This window comes from Caretta caretta, chromosome 1 (genome assembly GCF_965140235.1).
Source record: "Caretta caretta isolate rCarCar2 chromosome 1, rCarCar1.hap1, whole genome shotgun sequence".
Classification (NCBI taxonomy): Eukaryota; Metazoa; Chordata; order Testudines; family Cheloniidae; genus Caretta; species Caretta caretta.
In genome coordinates this window covers 120,423,983-120,443,674 of record NC_134206.1, presented here as the reverse complement: position 1 = coordinate 120,443,674, position 19,692 = coordinate 120,423,983, and the positions used below count along the sequence as shown (strand labels likewise).

The 19,692-nt window shown below is 38.2% G+C and overlaps 1 protein-coding gene across 5 annotated transcripts in view; it reads right to left on the bottom strand.

Moving 5' to 3' along the window:
* Nucleotides 1-3,183: 3,183 nt before the first annotated feature.
* The window catches only part of MGAT4A (alpha-1,3-mannosyl-glycoprotein 4-beta-N-acetylglucosaminyltransferase A), a 133,285-nt gene continuing 116,776 nt past the window's right edge, over nucleotides 3,184-19,692 (bottom strand). For 3 of the 5 annotated variants that reach the window (XM_048858362.2, XM_048858341.2, XM_048858352.2), the window contains exons 13-16: nucleotides 17,329-17,407; nucleotides 7,709-7,775; nucleotides 5,102-5,214; nucleotides 3,184-4,903 (exon numbers count right to left, since the gene is read on the bottom strand). In XM_048858362.2, coding sequence (XP_048714319.1) covers nucleotides 4,877-4,903; nucleotides 5,102-5,214; nucleotides 7,709-7,775; nucleotides 17,329-17,407 — 286 coding nt within the window. In that variant the 3' untranslated portion in view covers nucleotides 3,184-4,876. Of the gene's footprint in view, nucleotides 4,904-5,101; nucleotides 5,215-7,708; nucleotides 7,776-15,902; nucleotides 17,172-17,328; nucleotides 17,408-19,692 lie in introns of those variants that run through there. The other 2 variants (XM_048858381.2, XM_075130644.1) reach the window with 2 other exon arrangements.

Below are 19,692 nucleotides of genomic sequence, written 5' to 3'. Positions count from 1 at the left end.
GTCCCTCCCTTACCTTCATTTCACCCATACCACTCTCTCCCCCCCTGTCCATTATCCAGTCCTAAACACAAACACGCCTCAAAAATGTGGAACTGACATAACTGTTTACTACATTGTTCACCCTTTGGCTTATCTATTTAGATTGTAAGCTTTTAGGAACAGGGACTGTCTGCTACCATGTTTGTACAGAGCCTAGCCCAGTGGTACTATTGTGAAAAAGCTATCAGTTGTCGTTATTACTAACTTAAATTCTTGGCCAGCACTGAGGTTTTTGTACGTCACTTCTTATTGAACAGCAGCCACTGTTGTTCAATATGGAAGGCTCTACAGTACTTTAAATACATGGCATTTAAAGTACTGTATTCAATCCCTATTGAACATGCCTTTTGACTTTGAAATTTGGACTCAACACCTTCGGTCTCTTGGGGACAGAAGTATTCTCTCTCAGCTTATGTAAGAACTACAGAATTTTTTTTTAAAGCCTTTATTTCAAATATACATGGATAGCTGTGGCACATGAAACATTGATGAAAGGCACAGTTGACATGACCCATACCAGGTTTTCAAAGATAGCAGCAAGTTTTAAACAAATCTAACCAATTTATAAAAATCTATTACAGCAGGGATTGGTTAACAAAAAGGTGGGGGAAAATGTACAGAACAAGTTTTGCCAGAAAATAATGTTTCAGGATCTAACAGTACTAGATTCTACAAGGCAAGAGTACAAACTGACACCCCCCTCCCCTGCCAAAAAAAACCCTGAAAATGAAGATGGCAATTTTGCAAAAGCAGTGCTCAGTATCAAACTCAAGCACCAGGTTTTAAACAGGAAACTAGTTACAATACAACTTCAATATTTGATCTTTTATAGAAAAAAATAATACGTTTAGCTTAAAATGCCAAATCTGCTGGCAGTTCATTTTACAGTCGTGTATCAGCCCCTCTTCAGGCTTGAAGAGAATGCACTCCAAGTCATCCATTGAAATCTCAGCAAACACTGAGCAACAAAGAAAAAATTACCATTTCAACAAGTAAAGCATACTACTTTTGATCCTGGGGAGGCTGGGAATTCCTGTTGTGACCTGCTGTACACTGGCACAAAGGGAGAGCTCCTGACCTGCAGGCAGCCACCAATTAACACTTTTTTTTTAAAAAAAACAACCACCCTTCCTTACTTCATAGGAACATTTAGCACCAGTGATGATCATCATGCCAGCTACCATTAAAGTTAACAGTAATGATGTTTTGCAATTAGGAGCTTGATCCTGCACCAATAAAATTAGTGGGAGCAGGATGACTCGCAGTCATGTAAAGATATCAAAGTTTGTCCCCTTAAAACAAAGTTTCATAGTTCTCAACATGAAGCTACCTAGAGTTCTAGCTCACTGCTTACAGCAGAAATCACAAGAGAACACTGAAATCTAAAACTTAAGCAAACACTTGATTTCATGAAACAATGGTCTTGGAATGAATTTGTATTCTTGTTTCCAGAGGAAAGCACAGATTAGAAGCACAAGATGTAAATTAATACTGTACTCCTTTTGGAGCAGATATTTCAAACAAAAAAAAAAGAATTACTGAAGAAATTTTATACTTGCTTATGGGAAAAATGAAGGAAAAAGTACAAAATTGTCTAGTTTTGCCAAAAGACTAAACGTGATCCCTCAACATACTCAAAGGTATACGTATTGCATATTATAAGGCAGAAGTACAAAATCATTCTGCCTTAAATTTAGCCAGTATCTTATCTCAAAAAAACGGAGGAGTACTTGTGACACCCTTCCTTCTTTTTGCTGATACAAGGCTACCACTCTGAAACCTATCTTATCTCAGACTCACAATGGACCCTAATGATTTTCTAGTTTAAATTTTTAAAAGGCTGAGAAAAGCAGTGATGGGATGAGAATTCTAATCTGGTCCATAACTACTATACCTGCCTTGAGCTTTGCCAAACCACCATGGCTAGCAAGAAAAAAATCATTACATTTATCCCTATGAGTATAAATAGTCAAATAATGCAATTAATGCAAATAAATTAAGTTTAGGTCCCTAAGAGAGCAGAAAGCCTGTAGAAGCTTGTTCAGAGGGGGGATTGTTTTCATTCATGGGGGAATATTTCGACATGAGGCCAAATCTTTCTTACATCACTCACACAAAAAGTCTTCAGCAGGACTATTCACTTAATAAGCCAAACAGGATTTCATTATGAATAGGCCAAATCTTTGTAATTGTTGTGGGCCCTGCTAAAGGTCATTGTTAAAAAAAAAAAGCCAGTATTTTAAGAAAAAGCTTTAATTGGCATAAAATCTGGGGATTTAAACTCAATTTGATCAGAAAATTAAGGTATCTGGAAATGCCAGCTGCTCAAAAAAAGACCTACATTTCCTTAAGCTATAACATCTATCATCTATAGTTTCTGGCTGACATAATGCACATAAGTAGATTTGGAGTGTCTTAATCAAAAAATTATGGAGGAATGCAATACAGAAACTGGCTAATGTCCAGCAATATTTGAAATACTCTTATTCGGCCATATAGAGGTGGATCTCCAAAAAGGAGAGCAGACCACTTCGGAGTGATTTGTGAATCAGAATTTTTGAGAATTTAGAGTCTAAAACAATGGTGTGTAGAGATAGAGAGAATTTTCTTTAAACAATAACAACACAAGCTAAATTTTCTCCACCCCTACCTTCTTCTAATTTAAGGAACAAACTCTCAGGAAATCAATGGAATTATACCTGATTACATCAGGTCTGAATCTACAAAACCTGCTCCCTAAATGATTTATAATAAATTCACTTCTACTGTTGTGGCACATTCATTTACTAAGAGTGCAATCTGTCATAGCATCCCAGGCTATTTCTGGGTCCTGCTAGTAAGATCCAACAAAACAGAATATAAATTCATCCTTTAAAAAAAAATCAGTTTATCATCAAGGAGGTAATGGATGATAATTGACAAATTTCAGTTCAATATTTTGACTTCTAGAAAAAAGTTCTTCAAAAAAAATATAGGGTAGAGCTAACAAAAAAACAACACAAAAATGTGATCAGTTTGGGGTGAGTTTCTACACATTTAGAGATGTTGTTAGGAGTTTCTTATATGTTGAACGTTGCTTTAGGAACAGCTGGGCTGACAGAATAAACCCATAAGAAGACACTGCTCAGAGGAAAGGCACCTAACAATGGTATTGGTAAATTTATTATAAATCATTTTAACTTCATGGAACAATAAGACAACAGTTGGCATTGCTTGTTATGTTCAGAAACATATATCTGACTCAAAAATTAAGTAATGATATAATTTAATAAATAGCTATAATTTAAATTATTGGCATCATTCGCAGATACAATTGGGGGAAAACTAAACCCAAATAATTTCTCAGATCTATGCTGAGATGTGATGAAAAAATTACTAGATTTTAATGAACTGTTAAATGGATTACATGTTATGAACAATGCTGTAGCAGCACAAAGAGCTCACACTGTCTGGGCTGCTCATCAGTTAAACAAGCATTGTTCTTTTCCTTGAAGCCCAAAAGGCAGGAAACTGACTTTGGGCCTGATTCTATTAAAATCAGTGGAAGTCTTTTCATTGATTTCCCATGGAAGTTGGACATGACTCACCCTTTAAAAAAAAATCACCCACTACAACATTTAAGTAAGGTAAATACTGAAATAAAAACATTTAAAGAGAGACCTATAATGAGGTTACGTAGAAGTGTCTGATTACTATTATTTTCCTGATAAAAATATCATGTAGGATTGTAGTCATTCAAGGTACTGAACAGAATTCATATATGTCTGGACATGTGAGACAAGATTCAAAATTTACAGCACAAAGATAGGGAATGCTCTTCTACACAGAGAATGAATTCATTCAGTTTAAGAACTGTCTACAAAGTTTTTAAAAAGTGATAGCTTGGTATCAAAATCTCCCTCTAAAATGTGATGGATTAAATTTAAAATCATTGCAGATTTAGCACTTATGTTATACTGAAATATTAAGATACTTCAACATGCTTTTTATGTGGCTATGCCCTGTAATCAGTGGAATATGGTAGCCCCCAAGAATAATGTTCTTCAGAACTCTGGCAATTAAGGCATGCTTATGCTTTGAACAATATCTTACAGATTTTGTGGTACAAAAGTACTTAATTTAGAAACTCAATTTAGTTTTCTTAGAATGGCAGGATAGCTGAAATATGGTATTAATTTTTTATGTTGTTTGCAGTTGCAAAGAAAAATGTAGAAAGATAATTTAAGCTAGATAATCCATAAAAAAACCTATATCCATTTAAAATTTTACTGCATAAAAATATGTACTTTTCAAATTTTAATAAATTAAATATCCCTAATGTTTTTAATATATATCTATATCTATATATCTGTATCTAGATATAGATATAAATATATCCTGATAATCTATAAAAGAGGGTTTTGTTATAGCAAAATAAATGGAACCCCGAGAGTACCCCCCTTCATAAAATTTATTTAATTATATTTTTTCATCTTCAAGAAATGTAAGAATATGTACAACTTCTCCGTATTACTATACTATCAAAATAGTACGGGTTAAGAGTAGCAGGCTTCGGCAACCATAAGATGGTAAAGTCATGTAAAAATGGACGACAACTTGGATCTCAGATGAACGTTATCAGTGTGGAGCATCAGTTTCTGGATGGATATGACAGGCAGGGTTACTTACAATCTTCTTATCTACAGTAGATTTCACAAGAGGTAGAGTTCGAGTGAAAAATAAAAGACAACTGGAATAAGGTGCATGCTCAGTATTTTCAATTTTTGACTGTTAAAGATGTAGGATATTATAGGAAACGTTTGAAAAGATTTTCTCTTTTCTTCCAAAGAAATTTTGATCAGGTTGTGACTTTTTTAATGTGAATCTAAAATGAAGAATTGAGAAAAAAAACACATTTTAGTACATTACAGTGAATCTTAATGTTTAAACAATTATAAAAGAGAAACAGCTTTCTGATTAATCCAAAAATTCTTAGCTTCAAATATGTTGATGCAATTAAGAGACATCTCATATTTGATATTCTGATTTTAAAAGGGAAGGGGTAAAGTATACAACATCTCACCTCATTCAGAATTGCCCAGACTGCTGAGTTTTGTATTACCGAAAGCCGAAATGATAAAATAGGGTTTAGACTTGGGTCAACTGTTCCTTCTGCTATACCACTTTCAAATTTACCTTTAAATGAGCAAAAGCATATCCTGAATAAACAATCTCCAGACAAACAAATAAAAGATCTGGTTTGTAGAAAGGTTTCTAATGAAAGTGAATATTAGGGCTTATTAGGAATATTAATTAAAAAATTAATCACAATTAATCGAATTTTAAACAATAGAATACCATTTATTTAAATATTTTTGATGTTTTCTACATTTTCAGATATATTGATTTCAATTACAACACAGATTACAAAGTGTATAGTGCTCACTTTATATTTATGATTACAAATATTTGCACTGTAAAAAATCCGAAGGAATAGTATTTTTCAATTCACCTAATTCAAGTACTGTAGTGCAATCTCTTTAACATGAAAGTTGAACTTACAAATGTAGAATTATGTACAAAAAAACCTGCATTCAAAAATAAAACAATGTAAAATTTTAGAGCCTGCAAGTCCACTCAGTCCTACTTCTTGTTCAGCCAATCACTCAGACAAATAAGTTTCTTTACATTTGCAGGAGATAATACAGCTCGCTTCTTGTTTACAATGTCACCTGAAAGTGAGAAAAGGCTTTCTCATGGCACTGTTGTAGCTGGCATCGCAAGATATTTATGTGCCAGATTCGCTAAAGATTCATATGTCTCTTCATGCTTCAGCCACCGTTCCAGGGGACATGCATCCATGCCAATGACGGGTTCTGCTCAATAACAATCCAAAGCAGTGCAGACCGACTCATTTTCATCATTTGAGTCAGATGCCACCAGCAGAGGGTTGATTTTCTTTTTTGGTGGTTCGGGTTCTGCAGTTTCCGCATGAGAGTGTTGCTCTTTTAAGACTTCTGAAAGCATGCTTTACACCTCATCCCTCTCAGATTTTGGAAGGCACTTCAGATTCTTAAACCTTGGGTCGAGTGCTGTAGCTACCTTTAGAAATCTCACACTGGTGCCTTCTTTGCGTTTTGTCAAATCGTTCTTAAAATGAACAACATGTGCTGGGTCATAATCAGACTGCTATAACATGAAATATATGGCAGAATGCGAGTAAAACAGAACAGGAGACGTAGAATTCCCCCCGCAAGGAGTTCAGGCACAAATTTTATGAACGCATTATTTTTTCACGAGCATCATCAGCATGGAAGCATGTCCTCTGGAATGGTGGTCGAAGCATGAAGGGGCATCCAAATGTTTAGCATATCTGGCACGTAAATACCTTGCAAAGCTGGATACAAAAGTGCCATGTGAATGCCTGTTTTCACTTTATGGTGACATTGTAAATAAGAAGGGGGCAGCATTTAAATATAAACAAACTTATTGGTCTTAGCAATTGGCTGAACAAGAAGTAGGACTGAGTGGACCTGTAGGCTCTGAAGTTTTACATTGTTTTGTTTTTGAGTGCAAAAAAAAATCTACATTTGTAAGCTGCACTTTCACAACAAACAGATTGCACTACAGTACTTGTATGAGGTGAACTGAAAAATACTATTTCTTTTATCATTTTTACAGTGCAAATCTTTGTAATAAAAAATAATGTACACTTTGATTTCAATTACAACACAGAATAAAATATATATGAAAACACAGAAAAACATCCAAAATATTTAATACATTTCATTTGGTATTCTATTGCTTAACAGTGCTATTAAAACTGCGATTAATCACGATTCATTATTTTAATCGTGATTACTTTTTTTGAGTTAATGGTATGAGTTAACTGTGATTAATCAACAGTACTAGTGAATATCTATTCAATAAATGGATTTGCAATGCTACTGTCATGAATTGGCTGCAGTAATTCACCATAAATAAGTTTTTGAGGGTTTTTTATTTTTTTGCTTAAGTCTAATAGTAGGAAGATGGAACCTTAAACCATGACCCAAAAATCTTCCGTAATGCTCAGAGCTCTTTGCCATAAGCTTCAGTTTTTTATTGGCAAATACTGCAGTACATATAGCCTCAGCACACAGACTAAGCAGCAGAGGCACTAATAAGGAATAAAAAAGCTTAAATTCAGTGTAGCTGTGGGTGTTCAACACCTCTGAAAATCAGGGCACTTTTGGTTAGGAAACTAACTGTGGATTCAGGGGTCAAATTTTAAGCAACCAACTATTAAATTTTGACTTAAATATATTCAAACTACATTAAGCAGGTACAGATATTGGTATTCCTACAGGTAGAAACTTCAATTATATCAGGATGAATAAATATGATATAAAGGCTATTAACAGACCAAAATAAAAATGAATTAAAAACTAATTAGAATACTTTAAAAAGTGATGAATAAAATCATTTTTTTTCCACGATAGCTAAGAATCACATCAGAACGTCATTCATTAAATCAACCTGAAAAGGGCAAGTAACATTTACAAGATCAGTTACGCAATGAGAATGATCAGAACCACATAAAGGCTTTAAAAAAAAATAACATTTTACTAATTGATATAGTAATAAAACAAATTTTATTTCCATGTTTGTAAAAGAATGAAAATTGCTGTTCTATGGTGCAGAGTATTACCTATCCTGAAATAACCGTCCTCTAAGCGTTTGTCTTTGGTTTCTTTGCTTAATACCAAGTCTTCATTCTAAAATGAAACAGGCACAAAACAAAATGAGAGCACTTATTTAAATGTATCTAATAAATTTGCAAGCTAGAGCAAAATGTGGGTACCCTCGTTCTCTATTTAGAGCACTTTCCTAAAAACTTTGCACCAGCCTACTATTTCTATGAGCAAACAGATGTTATTTATAGCATAGACTTTTCTTAAAACAAAACAAAACACCTGTTCCAGAACTGACTGTATTTGGCTTCAGGGTAGAAAAGAAAAGTCCCCCTCATAAGAACTGATATGCTGAAAGGACGAGGATATTTGCAGATACTGGCACACACACCAGAAAAGACCCTCGGGGTAAAGCCTGCTCCATGGCTGATTTGGGGAGAGAAAGATTAAAAAACCTCTTCCCCACACAAAGGACACTCATGAAACCATACAGCACACTTTAATCTTAAAATAGGACTAGCGAATCTGCCTGCTGTATTCAGAAAGAAATTGGATACTTGCTGATTTCTCTTGAGTATTCAGGCTTATCATATTCCTATAGTTGGTTTTTGTTCTCATCTGCAGTTTGAGGCGGCAGGATCAGAAACCTATGACCCACCACACTGGGGCTGGCTGCTTTTTCTACAAACTGAGAATACTTCCAAAGCTAAACACAACTCAGTTTGTAACACTAGAACAATAATTAACAATCTACAGAACAATCTGTCGTCAAACAACTTTTACTTACTTCCAATTAACAGGTGGGTCAGAACATAGTGCCCGGATACTCGGAGAAAAGCTATTAGCAGTTATCAACTTTCTCATTCTTATCCAGGTTCACCATTCCTATAGTGGGAAAGCCCCAAGCAAGGGTAGGCCCCAAGCAAGACTACTGAAGTAATGATACTTTAAGATATTATTAGATATCACAGGTTTCAGAGTAACAGCCGTGTTAGTCTGTATTCGCAAAAAGAAAAGGAGTACTTGTGGCACCTTAGAGACTAACCAATTTATTTGAGCATAAGCTTTCGTGAGCTACAGCTCACTTCATCGGATGCATACTGTGGAAAGTGTAGAAGATCTTTTTATACACACAAAGCATGAAAAAATGGGTGTTTACCGCTACAAAAGGATTTCTCTCCCCCCACCCCACTCTCCCACTGGCAATAGCCCATCCAAAGCAATCACTCTCCTTACAATGTGTATGATAATCAAGTTGGGCCATTTCCAGCACAAATCCAGGGTTTAACACGAACGTCTGAGGAAGGGGGGAGGGGTAGGAAAAAAACAAGGGGAAATAGGTTACCTTGCATAATGACTTAGCCACTCCCAGTCTCTATTCAAGCCTAAGTTAATTGTATCCAATTTGCAAATGAATTCCAATTCAACAGTCTCTCGCTGGAGTCTGGTTTTGAAGTTTCTTTGTTGTAATATCACAACTTTCATGTCCGTAATCGCGTGACCAGAGAGATTGAAGTGTTCTCCGACTGGTTTATGAATGTTATAATACTTGACATCTGATTTGTGTCCATTTATTCTTTTACGTAGAGACTGTCTGTATAAAAAGATCTTCTATACTTTCCACAGTATGCATCTGATGAAGTGAGCTGTAGCTCACGAAAGCTTATGCTCAGATAAATTGGTTAGTCTCTAAGGTGCCACAAGTATTCCTTTTCTTTTTGCGAATACAGACTAACACGGCTGTTACTCTGAAACCTGTCATTATGCAAGGCACTGCATTTAGCCATATGGAGTGGAAATCTATCAACTGCATGAAAAAACTTGTACAGATACAGACAGACATCATCTTCCTTTCCAAATGCAAACAGATGGACATCGTACCAAAAGGACTGAAGGTAAAAAATCCATTACAATCTACATATCACACAGACTATGCTGACAGCTTGTGCCACATGCTCTCCAAGAAACTGCGGAACCGCCTGATCAACATCTCTACAGCAAACAGGGAAAGATAAAGAATGAGCTCTCAAAAATGGATAGTCTCATAAAAAACCAACCTTCCACACAAACTTCCTCGTGGCTGGTCTTTACTAAAACTAGACAAGCCATTTACAACACACACTTTGCTTCTCTACAAAAGAAAAAGGACACTAAACTTTCTAAACTACTACATGCCACAAGGGGCCACAGAGATGGTTCCCTCAACCCAACTATACTCTTAGCCCAGCAGAAGCAGCTGTCCTATCTTGGGGCATCTCCTTCTGCCCCTCCACCCCCACGAACATGATACAGTTCTGTGGTGACCTAGAATCTTATTTTTGACGTCTCCGACTCAAGGAATATTTCCAACACACCTCTGAACAACATACTAATCCACAGAGACCTCCCTACCAACACTACAAAAAGAAGGATTCTAGGTGGACTCCTCCTGAAGGTCGAGACAGCAGACTGGACTTTTACATAGAGTGCTTCCGCCGACGTGCACGGGCTGAAATTGTGGAAAAGCAGCATCACTTGCCCCACAACCTCAGCCATGCAGAACACAATGCCATCCACAGCCTCAGAAACAACTCTGACATCATAATCAAAAAGGCTGACAAAGGAGGTGATGTTGTCATCATGAACAGGTCGGAATATGAACAAGAGGCTGCTCGGCAGCTCTCCAACACCACTTTCTACAAGCCATTACCCTCTGATCCCACTGAGAGTTACCAAAAGAAACTATAGCATTTGCTCAAGAAACTCCCTGAAAAAGCACAAGATCAAATCCGCACAGACACACTCCTGGAACCCCGACCTGGGATATTCTATCTACTACCCAAGATCCATAAACCTGGAAATCCTGGGCGCCCCATCATCTCAGGCATTGGCACCCTGACAGCAGGATTGTCTGGCTATGTAGACTCCCTCCTCAGGCCCTATGCTACCAGCACTCCCAGCTACTTTCGAGACACCATTGACTTCCTGAGGAAACTACAATCCATCGGTGATCTTCCTGATAACACCATCCTGGCCACTATGGATGTAGAAGCCCTCTACACCAACATTCCACACAAAGATGGACTACAAGCTATCAGGAACAGTATCCCCGATAATGTCACGGCAAACCTGGTGGCTGAACTCTATGACTTTGTCCTTACCCATAACTATTTTACATTTGGGGACAATGTATACCTTCAAATCAGCAGCACTGCTATGGGTACCTGCATGGCCCCACAGTATGCCAACATTTTTATGGCTGACTTAGAACAACGCTTCCTCAGCTCTCGTCCCCTAACGCCCCTACTCTACTTGCGCTATATTGATGACATCTTCATCCTCTGGACCCATGGAAAAGAAGCCCTTGAGGAATTCCACCATGATTTCAACAATTTCCATCCCACCATCAACCTCAGCCTGGTCCAGTCCACACAAGAGATCCACTTCCTGGACACTACAGTGCTAATAAACGATGGTCACAAACACCACCCTATACCAGAAACCTACTGACCACTATTCCTACCTACATGCCTGCAGCTTTCACCCTGACCACACCACACGATCCATTGTCTACAACCAAGCTCTGCGATACAACCGCATTTGCTCCAACCCCTCAGAGACAAACACCTACAAGATCTCTATCAAGCATTCTTACAACTACAATACCACGTGCGGAAGTGAAGAAACAGATTGACAGAGCCAGAAGAGTTCCCAGAAGTCACCTACTACAGGACAGGCCTAACAAAGAAAATAACAGAACGCCACTAGCTGTCACCTTCAGCCCCCAACTAAAACCCCTCCAACGCATTATTAAGGATCTACAACCTATCCTGAAGGATGACCCAACACTCTCACAAGTCTTGGGAGACAGGCCAGTCCTTGCCTACAGACAGCCCTCCCCCAACCTGAAGCAAATACTCACCAGCAACCACATACCACACAACAGAACCACTAACCCAGGAACCTATCCTTGCAACAAAGCCCGTTGCCAACTGTGCTCCCATCACAGGGCCTAATAACATCAGCCACACTATCAGAGGCTTGTTCACCTGCACATCCACCAATGTGATATATGCCATCATGTGCCAGCAATGCCCCTCTGCCATGTACATTGGGCAAACTGGACAATCTCTACGTAAAAGAATAAATGGACACAAATCAGATGTCAAGAATTATAACATTCATAAACCAGTCGGAGAACACTTCAATCTCTCTGGTCACGCGATTACAGACATGAAAGTTGCAATATTACAACAAAAAAACTTCAAAACCAGACTCCAGCGAGAGACTGTTGAATTGGAATTCATTTGCAAATTGGATACAATTAACTTAGGCTTGAATAGAGACTGGGAGTGGCTAAGTCATTATGCAAGGTAACCTATTTCCCCTTGTTTTTCCTACCCCTCCCCCCCCCCCAGACGTTCGTGTTAAACCCTGGATTTGTGCTGGAAATGGCCCACCTTGATCATCATACACATTGTAAGGAGAGTGATCACTTTAGATAAGCTATTACCAACAGGAGAGTGGGTTTGGGGGGGGGGGGGGAGAAAACCTGGATTTGTGCTGGAAATGGCCCAACTTGATTATCATACACATTGTAAGGAGAGTGATCGCTTTGGATGGGCTATTGCCAGCGAGAGAGTGGGGTGCGGGGAGAGAAAACCTTTTGTAGTGGTTTGTTTTATACACACCCATTTTTTCATGCTTTGTGTGTATAAAAAAAATCTTCTATACTTTCCACAGTATGCATCCGATGAAGTGAGCTGTAGCTCATGAAAGCTTATATTCAAATAAATTGGTTAGTCTCTAAGGTGCCACAAGTACTCCTTTTCTTTTTAGGTATCACAGTATGCAAAACCCTCCTGCTAAGGCAGCATCTGTCAAGGCCCCTGTCCATCTCCTACGCCCTGGTTAATGCTTAATTAGGTGACTGTTGCTGCCCTACCAATGCCTTTATTCAACACAAAAATTTACCAGTCCAGGAAGTAAATAATGTCCTTGTCTGAAGAGCTTTATCTTTCCTGTAAGCCTGCTTCATAGGCTTCTTTAATGCAATACTTCAGCTATCTAGCAATTAATGCTTTAGATGCTTTTTTTTGGCTCTTGTTGCAGGATGACTTTTCTATACATTTACATTCTTGCCAGGTAGATCTTAACAGCTTGGTGGAAATAAAATATTTGCTGGAGCTTTTCTTTTGGATGCGTAGGCTTTGTAGAGAATGATGGGAGGACTATCTCCTGGGATCTGTGAAATTCCTAATTTACTTTTGGTAAAAAAATATTTGAGATGAAGAGCCACCTGATCAATATGAAAAATACAATATTTGTGATTCTTCAATACACAATGCCTCTAGAAAAGGCACAATGCCTCCATGTACAAAGGGGATGGACACCAGTAAACTCACTTTAATAAAGAGATAGAAAAATGAAACTGAAGAAAGGAATGTGAACAACAGTCTAGTAATTTCATCCAGGGTCAGATGATCTAAATCCAAAGGCTCTACTCTGGGGAATTCCTGGTGATTAATCAAAAATGCTTGATAGGTGGATGAGAGGAAATCCATTAAGGTTTGCTTCTTCTATTACTAAAAAGATGGCTGAAAATGGTTTTTGGAGTGTGTTGCTTTAAGACCTAGAGCCAATCCATCCTGTAGGAATTCTGGGATTTGAAAGATTTTTACTGAACTCAGCTTTAAGTTTCTGTCCGGCATCAGCCACTGAATTTGGATTCAGCCCTGCTGGAGTCTGTGGTTCACAGGTCAAAACAGAGCTGGAAATCCTTGGGGCCACCTGAGCTGGGTCTGCTTCCTGCAGGGCCACCAGCCATTGTAGTGCTGTTACCTCAGTGCTGGTAGGGTGTATGCTTCGTGCTGTGGCACTGTGCTGAGAGCAGGGGAGCTGTTCCTACTGGTGGCCAGCACTGGGAGCTGGTAGTTATAGCTAGCAGCCAGAGCAGGAGAGCAAAGGCTGCTCCTGGGTATAGAAGATGCAAAACTCCCTCAGCCAGGCAAGGCTGAAGGGGAGATGATCTCAGGATCCCTTTGTTCCAGGCTACTTCTTGGGTTTTGCTACTATATCTCGAGCTCCTGTGGGTGAGGCTGTTGACGCATGCTTTTGAGCAAGCCTAGCCTAAGCCCTGAGAAACAAAACCTGAAAGCTTTATCATTAAACATGACGGGGAAAAAAGAGCATGATATTCAGAACCAAACTGGCAATTTTAAGTAGGCTTTTTTCCTATGCTCTCTATTTTTGGGAAGCAGGAAGTCTGGAAACAGCCTGTTTCTGCTCACAGAAGGCAGACTGAATTGCAGGGTTTTTTTTGAATGGGGAACCAGTCCCTACCCAATGATTGACAAAACTGACCCTGCCTCGGCAAGAACAAAGCAAAGGGAAAACTGAACGCAGGAATAACATGCCTGGAGAAGTGGGGAATATATATTCGGTTTATGGATGATCTTTCCTTTCTTGTATGGAGGATTTTTGAATAGAGCAGTTGCGTCTATAAACTGTTGGCTTAGAGTTACAGTATTGCCAAACTCAGGTGTTCAAACATCCTATGTCAGGCCTCAATAATTAGGAGTTTATCTGAAAAATAATGAGTTCAAATATATGTTGAGTTCTTTTTTTGCCTTTTATATTATGAGCCTTTATGGTATACCAACAGCTATCTTACATGGGGACATCCAGGAAAATTAATCTAAATTATCTAAAGGTGAAGTGGTTTAATTAAAGCACATTAAATCACTGTTTGGACACTGTTATTCAGAATTAAAGTGGCCTTAATTGGGTTTATTTTAATTCACTTTGGAAGTGAATGTGGTTTAGCTAATCTCCTTCAAATTCACACCTTTAGTTAATTTGGATTAATTTTTCTGGATATCCATATGTAGACAAGTCCTCAGGTCATAGAATCATAGAAGATTAGGGTTGGAAGAAACCTCAGGTGGTCATCTAGTCCAACCCCCTGCTCAGAGCAAGACCAACCCCAACTAAATCATCCCAGCCAGGACTTTGTCAAGCCAGGCCTCAAAAACCTCTAAGGAAGGAGATTTCACCACCTCCCTAGGCAACCCATTCCAGTGCTTCACCACCCACCTAGTGAAATAGTTTTTCCTAATATCCAACCTAGACCTTCCGCACTGCAACTTAAGACCACTGCTCCTTGTTCTGTCATCTGCCACCACTGAGAACAGCCTAGCTCCATCCTCTTTGGAACGCCCCTTCAGGTAGTTGAAGGCTGCCATCAAATCCCACCTCACTCTTTTCTTCTGCAGACTAAATAAGCCCCAGTTCCCTCAGCCTCTCCTCATAAATCATGTGCCCCATCCTCCTAATCATTTTCGTTGCCCTCTGCTGGACTCTCTCCAATTTGTCCAAATCCTTTCTGTAGTGGGAGGCCCAAAACTGGATGCAATACTCCAGATGTGGCCTCACCAGTGCCAAATAGAGGGGAATAATCACTTCCCTCGATCTGCTGGTAACGTTCCTACTAATGTAGCCTAATATACCGTTAGCCTTCTTGCAACAAGGGCACATTGTTGACTCATAGCCAGCTTCTCATCCACTGTAATTCCCGAGGTCCTTTTCTGCAGAACTGCTGCTTAGCCAGTCGGTTCCCAGCCTGTAGCAGTGCATGGGATTCTTCTGCCCTAAGTGCAGGACTCTGCACTTGTCCTTGTTGAACCTCATCAGATTTCTTTTGGCCCAATCCTCCAATTTGTCTAGGTCACTCTGGATCTACCCTCCAGCATATCTACCTCTCCCCCCAGCTTAGTGTCATCCGCAAACCTGCTGAGGGTGCAATCCATCCCATCATCCAGATCATTAATGAAGATGCTGAACAAAACCGGCCCCAGGACAGACCCCTGGGGCACTCTGCTTGATACCGGCTGCCAACTAGACATTGAGCCTTGATTGCTACCCGTTGAGCCCAACCATTTAGCCAGCTTTCTATCCACCTTATAATTCATTCATCCAATCCATACGTTTTTACCTTGCTGGCAAGAATACTGTGGGAGACTGTATCAAAAGCTTTGCTAAATTCAAGATATATCGCTTTCAAACTTTTCAAAGTTTTCTCTGCAATCAGAAGGGCTAGAAAATTACTTTATTTTTTGTTTTCCTTTAAAAATGCTAATGCCTTCATGTAATCGCTTGACTTGAGAAACTAAGGATTTAAAAAAACAATGAATATGGCAAGACTCACGATAAAAATCACAAGAGTTGGCAACGTATTTTAACCCCGTTTAAAGGCTTCTAATTGTCTTTCTATACATCTTTGGGCTTTATTTAGACATGTAAAATAGTATGATGAAATGTAAACTGTATTAAAATTAATAATTTTAATGATGTTTAGAATTGTATACATGATAAATATATGGATTTTTTTAAAAGAAAAATTTTCTTGACGAAACAACAAGAATCAAACACTAGGAGAAAGGGATATCAAGATACACCACTCTTTACCTGCTCCTGTCTGAAATGTTTCCTATCTTTTCCAGCTGACCTCCACGGTAAACTAGTGAACTTAAATCAAATTAACTCTACCCAGTTGAATGTAAATATGATGAGCCAAATTCAGGCCTAATTCGGGTACAACTCCATTTAACGCCTCTTTATGCCAGTTCTGAATTTGGCTAAAGATATTTCTATTGTGAAATTATGCAGCTTTCCAAATAATTTTTGCATTTTGAGCAGTTATTTCTTTTTTTATAATTTCACTCTTGTAATATATCTATGAGCATCAATAAGTTTGGCCTCTCACAACACAAGGAAGTGGGGAGAGGAAAGAGGGTCTTGTTTCGATTAAAACTGTGAAGTAATATCTCATGAGTGAAGGTAGGATTTGTGTGGGGGATGCAGTGGGAATAAAGTAGGGGAGAGTGGAATACTAGCAAGATCACTGCTCTGATATCACTTTGAATCATCATATGTTAATCTTCCAGACACAATGGTCAGGGTTCTTCCAGCTAAAAATATCTGCATCAGATGTGTATCAACTGCAATGAAATTGGACACAAATACTTTAGATTACTCTTTTCATACTGACTGAAATAACCCTCTTTTTGAAGTAATGTCTTTGCTATTGGAATAGAAATTTTTATGGTGAAAAAGACTAAAGATTCTCCTTTAGGTACAGTGGTTAGAGTCTGACATCAGACTGGAATGGTCTTTATTCACTGCATTGCCATCTTGAGGTAAAATCCAGGTTGGTTGTGTAGAAGGAACAGAACGTTTCACACTCTGTTCTATTAACTTGACAATTAAGATGCCAAAATATCTGCTTAGCTGGATTTATGCAGGATCTTTAAGGCTGGACACTCAGTGGATGAAAAATGAGGAAGCGGAGTGAAGCCAATTCCTCCAAAATCCAATTCTTAAAACAAAACAAAACAGCAGCTAAACAAAAATAGATGAATAAAGACTGTTCTCCTCCAGATTACCTATCTTCCTTTTACCAAGCCTTCTTCTGAATGAAAGTCTGCTCTTTGTAAATAAGGTCTGTTTAAAGTAAAGAGGAATAAATGTGATGAGATAAGAGGTTTTCAATTCCAATAAAAGAGACACCCATAATTTTCCCAACCCAATGATGTCATTAGAAATTAGGAGTTTTGCTTTTACTCTAATATAGAAAGGAGAGATATTAATGTATTCATACCTTAAAAGGCAGAACCTCCACTGTAGTATTTAGTAGAATATCTCCTGGATGCTCTGGATTGCCACTACGAAAGAAGTATCTATAAATGCAAAAATTAAAAATAAATGGTCTGCACACCTGAGCCACTGTTGACTTAATAAGTAACATTAAAAGACATTATGGAAATTACACTGGTAGATGATCCCAGTTCAACTATGAAAATCAACTGAAAATTAGTTTCATATACTAATGTACTAAAAAACCCTGCTTTTTAAAAAAAGTGACTAGGCAAAGTTTTTTAAATAGGATTTGCATATTACTAGAACTTGCCCCTAGAAAAATAACCATATAGAGCTGGTCTTGACACCACAAGGTTATCCTGTGAGACAAAGGGGACTGGGAGACAACAGGTCCACTCAATAGAACACAGGATTGGGAGTCAGGAAAATTGCATTTGTTCTTAGCTCTACTGCTGACCAGCTGTTTAACGGTGGGCAATTAACATAAGCCCACTGCACCCCATCATTCCCATCTGCAAAACTAATACTAAATAACTTCTTTCATAACATACTTTGAGATCTAGGGATGAAAAATGCTATATAGTAAATGCTACGTTATTGTCATCTGTATTGAAATTTGCTGGTCATGGCAAAAGCTACTGAATAAGCACTAACCGAGATCATGAATGCAACAGCAAAGCTACATAGTTTATTAGCATAGTTGTAGTTACACATGTCTGTATTCATAACTATAAGTATTAGTCTTAACATTTACATAGTGTTATGGCTCATCAAAGCTACAACCCCTTGATCACATATTATAAACAAACATACAAAAAACCTACAAACAAACAAATCCCCAAAAGTAATGTAGTGCAGTAGACAAAAGCTACTTTCCCCCACCCTAGTTGTGGAACAGTTTCCCATTTTTAATGGGGTTACGGATTTATTACGAGAGAGAAAAACAAGGTGTGTTAGGCAACAACGGTACCCGTGTGTATTTTACAGAGTAATTTTAGAGACCATATTGCGATGTGCATCACAACTCTGAAAAAAGAAACTAGAAAATTTCCCTGTAAACATGCATATTGGATGGATTATATTACATAAAAAATGTTTATGAAAACATAAGTTTAAGTTTATAGCACTTAAACCCTCATGCTTCAGGGCATAAGTAAACCACTAACAACATGAGAAAAGGAATTCACTTCTCCCATGGGCAGGTTATTCCGTAATTGATCGTTATTAAGTTTCCTGGATCTTACTCTGAAGGAGTTGGTACTGGACACTGTTAGAGACTGGACACTAACTCAGAGGAACCATTGGCTTAATTCAATATGGCAGTTTCTAGGTCCTAAACCTAGTGGCAGCCAGCTTTCTGGCTGAGAGGACTTAAAAGAGGAGCTCATGGACTATGGAACTCCCTACCACCAGAGACTTGGATGAACCTGAGATGTGCTACTTTTAAGAGTCAAGACACGATTGTCTCTTTGAGCAAGGCTTCCCCTAATAACGGTGGGAACAGAATGTTCCAAAATGTGACAATGAAATGGAGGAAAAAGACAACAATTCCACTTTCAGAAAGTAACGTAACAAAGCTGGGATGAACTGTGTGACAGAAATTACATTTTTAATTATGCCTATGACATCTGGTAATGGACACATTTCAAACAGACATTTGAAAATACACATTTGTAAGATCTCACTTTGCTAACAAAGAACACTCAATTTAAGTGCCTGCTAAATTTAGCATTAGGTTTATTAGGACAAAATTGGATGTTTCTCATCATTAATAAATACATTTATCTCCACAGTCAAAATTTTTCCGCAGTGTAGGCTGTTTGAACCGTGGTTGCATTTATTAATTATACTTTATTTTTTTAAACGATGTATTAATATGATTATAAAAATAAATGTGTACGGCATATATTAAGAGTAACTAACTGGAATTTTAATGCAAAGTTATGGGAGAATTCCAAGGTAGGGATTCACAGACCAGGACACACCAACTCAAAGCAGCACCAGACCCTGCCAGAACAGATACAACACCTGCAGACATATCTTCACTGCTACAATGATCAACAACCCCCACAACACACCCTTCAAGATCTGTGGATCCTACACATGCCTGTCACAACATGTAGTATATCTCATCCAGTGCACTAAGTGCCCCAATAACAACTATGTAAAACCAATCACTATGCTCTCAAATTTAACTCACACCGGAAAATATAAAAGACAAATACACCCTATCACCTGTGGGTGAACACTTTTCACAAAGCCATCACTCTATATCAATCCGCATCCTCAAAGAAAACCTGCACAACACATTCAAAAGATCAGCGTGGGAGCTTAAATTCATAACTCTGTTAGACAATAAAAATCA